At 34.2% G+C, this 2,264-nt stretch overlaps 1 protein-coding gene across 5 annotated transcripts in view; it reads right to left on the bottom strand.

The window, feature by feature from the left end:
• Nucleotides 1-2,264, bottom strand: part of LOC110445072 (NGFI-A-binding protein 1-like) — a 58,914-nt gene that overhangs the window by 10,413 nt on the left and 46,237 nt on the right. For 4 of the 5 annotated variants that reach the window (XM_021489456.1, XM_021489457.1, XM_021489455.1 and 1 more), the window contains exon 7: nucleotides 465-604. In XM_021489456.1, the coding sequence (XP_021345131.1) occupies nucleotides 465-604 (140 nt within the window). The remainder of the gene's footprint in view (nucleotides 1-464; nucleotides 605-2,264) is intronic. The other variant, XM_021489454.1, reaches the window with a different exon arrangement.

The following is a 2,264-nucleotide window of genomic DNA, read 5'->3' as shown; positions in this document are numbered from 1 at the left end:
GGATGGGTATGGACAGTAAGACTGGTACTAACTTATACCTGGAGTATAGGATGGGTATGGACAGTAAGACTGGTACTAACTTATACCTGGAGTATAGGATGGGTATGGACAGTAAGACTGGTACTAACTTATACCTGGAGTATAGGATGGGTATGGACAGTAAGACTGGTACTAACTTATACCTGGAGTATAGGATGGGTATGGACAGTAAGACTGGTACTAACTTATACCTGGAGTATAGGATGGGTATGGACAGTAAGACTGGTACTAACTTATACCTGGAGTATAGGATGGGTATGGACAGTAAGACTGGTACTAACTTATACCTGGAGTATAGGATGGGTATGGACAGTAAGACTGGTACTAACTTATACCTGGAGTATAGGATGGGTATGGACAGTAAGACTGGTACTAACTTATACCTGGAGTATAGGATGGGTATGGACAGTAAGACTGGTACTAACTTATACCTGGAGTGGCCCTTTGAGTATTGGTAACCACTGTTTTTTACAATCTGTCTGGCTAACGGAAACAGATCTTCACGTCGCGTCAGTAGCGCCACCCGGTGACGACAGAGCTGGGCAGAGGCTTCGTTCACCGAGATCTGAAATTCAAAAATGATAATGAATAAAAAAAATATATAAAGATAAAAAAAGTTAAATGCAAAATATCACATTCAAAACACAAAGAATTTCCAATAAAAAAAAAAACGTGAAAGTTACTGCACACTTAAGATTTCTATATGCAATATATGAAAAGTTTCTGCCCATTTGTCTGTGAATAGAAGCCTGTAGTTATCCATTGACAGTTGTACAGATGCCATTAAGTAAACTTACAATTGTACTTTGGATTATTGCAATAGTGGAAATTTCTGTAGTAGTGTTGAAATTCTCATGGGTTTTTTTGTTGAGTAAAGAGTGCAAAATGTCCACACATGAATATATATTCATTAATTATATAGATGACACTCGATGTATAGAATATAAACATTACAAAACCCATTGCCAATACAGAAATGTTCACAACAGGATAAGTTCATCTAGTCAAAACGCCAACATTTCAATAGTGTATCATCAGCAATAAGGGTGATTATCATGACAGCAAATATTAGTACAATGTATATGATTATAGTAATTACATTCGAAGGGTTAAATTTACACTGAGTGAAGATAGATTTTACCAGTGAAGGGCAAATATTTGACTGAGCGATTGTTAAATTTCCCAGTATACAGCAGTGTTCTGTTTTGACTCATTTACCCCTGAAAATTCATGATGAACTATTCCAACCTTTGAATTGGAAGAGTTCAAATGTGTCTTCAGGGTTGAACGAGTTAATTAAAGCCGATATCCCATTTTGTACAATCAATGAATATATCATGACCCATATACATTTTTTAATTAATATTCTGATTCTGTAATGCATGTAAATATTTCTGCAAACTGTCATATTTTTCTTGTATTCAATTAATGAAATGGCATACATGATGTATGGACTTGGTCCGAGACATTGTTCTACTGACATGTTATCTATCTCTCCATCGTAATGATAACATATACATTTCTCCACTAAGTTTAAAGTCAATTTTGAGATATTACTGACACCATCTGTTGTCCTAATAGCATTCAGCACCAGATCATAAATACAATTCTGATCTTTGTAATTTTAGTATAGATAAAATAAAAACACACCAAGAAACTTCAAAATGGAAATAGAGTTATCCGGCATTCAATTTGACGCTGGTATGTAAAATAGCCACAGCTAACAGGTGATTTACATGTTTGCCAGGCACAACAATGGAATTACCACAAAATTAATATTCATATTGTCCTGTATCAGCAGATCTTTTAAAGATGATGATATCATGTTCATTAAAACATTAATATTAAACCTGGAAACAAGTGAGACTTGTAAATATGTAACAAATGTATTCCAAGTGATAACTTCTCATACTGAATTTGTTGGTGTAAAATTTGGTTAATAATGATATGACAGTCAGCTGTCACTGACCGATAGGAAACTCCGAGCTAAGGTAATTATTTCAACAAATTTGAATATATTAACTTCCTTCTTACCAAATATGTCATACTTTGTACAAAATATCAAAACTCGGACAGATCTCAAAAGAATTAGTTAAAACTTACATTCATTTCAACTACGACTACTAATGTTGAAATAGCGGTCTTGAATTGACACAAGTACAGTTAAGTGCAAAAATATTGACACTTTATCAGAATCTTTGGTCCAGGTAAGTTTATAACTAACA

Source organism: Mizuhopecten yessoensis, unplaced genomic scaffold (assembly GCF_002113885.1).
Source record: "Mizuhopecten yessoensis strain PY_sf001 unplaced genomic scaffold, ASM211388v2 scaffold2711.2, whole genome shotgun sequence".
NCBI classification, from domain to species: Eukaryota; Metazoa; Mollusca; class Bivalvia; order Pectinida; family Pectinidae; genus Mizuhopecten; species Mizuhopecten yessoensis.
Note: the sequence above shows the minus strand (reverse complement) of the source record. Positions and strands in the feature narration are given on the sequence as shown.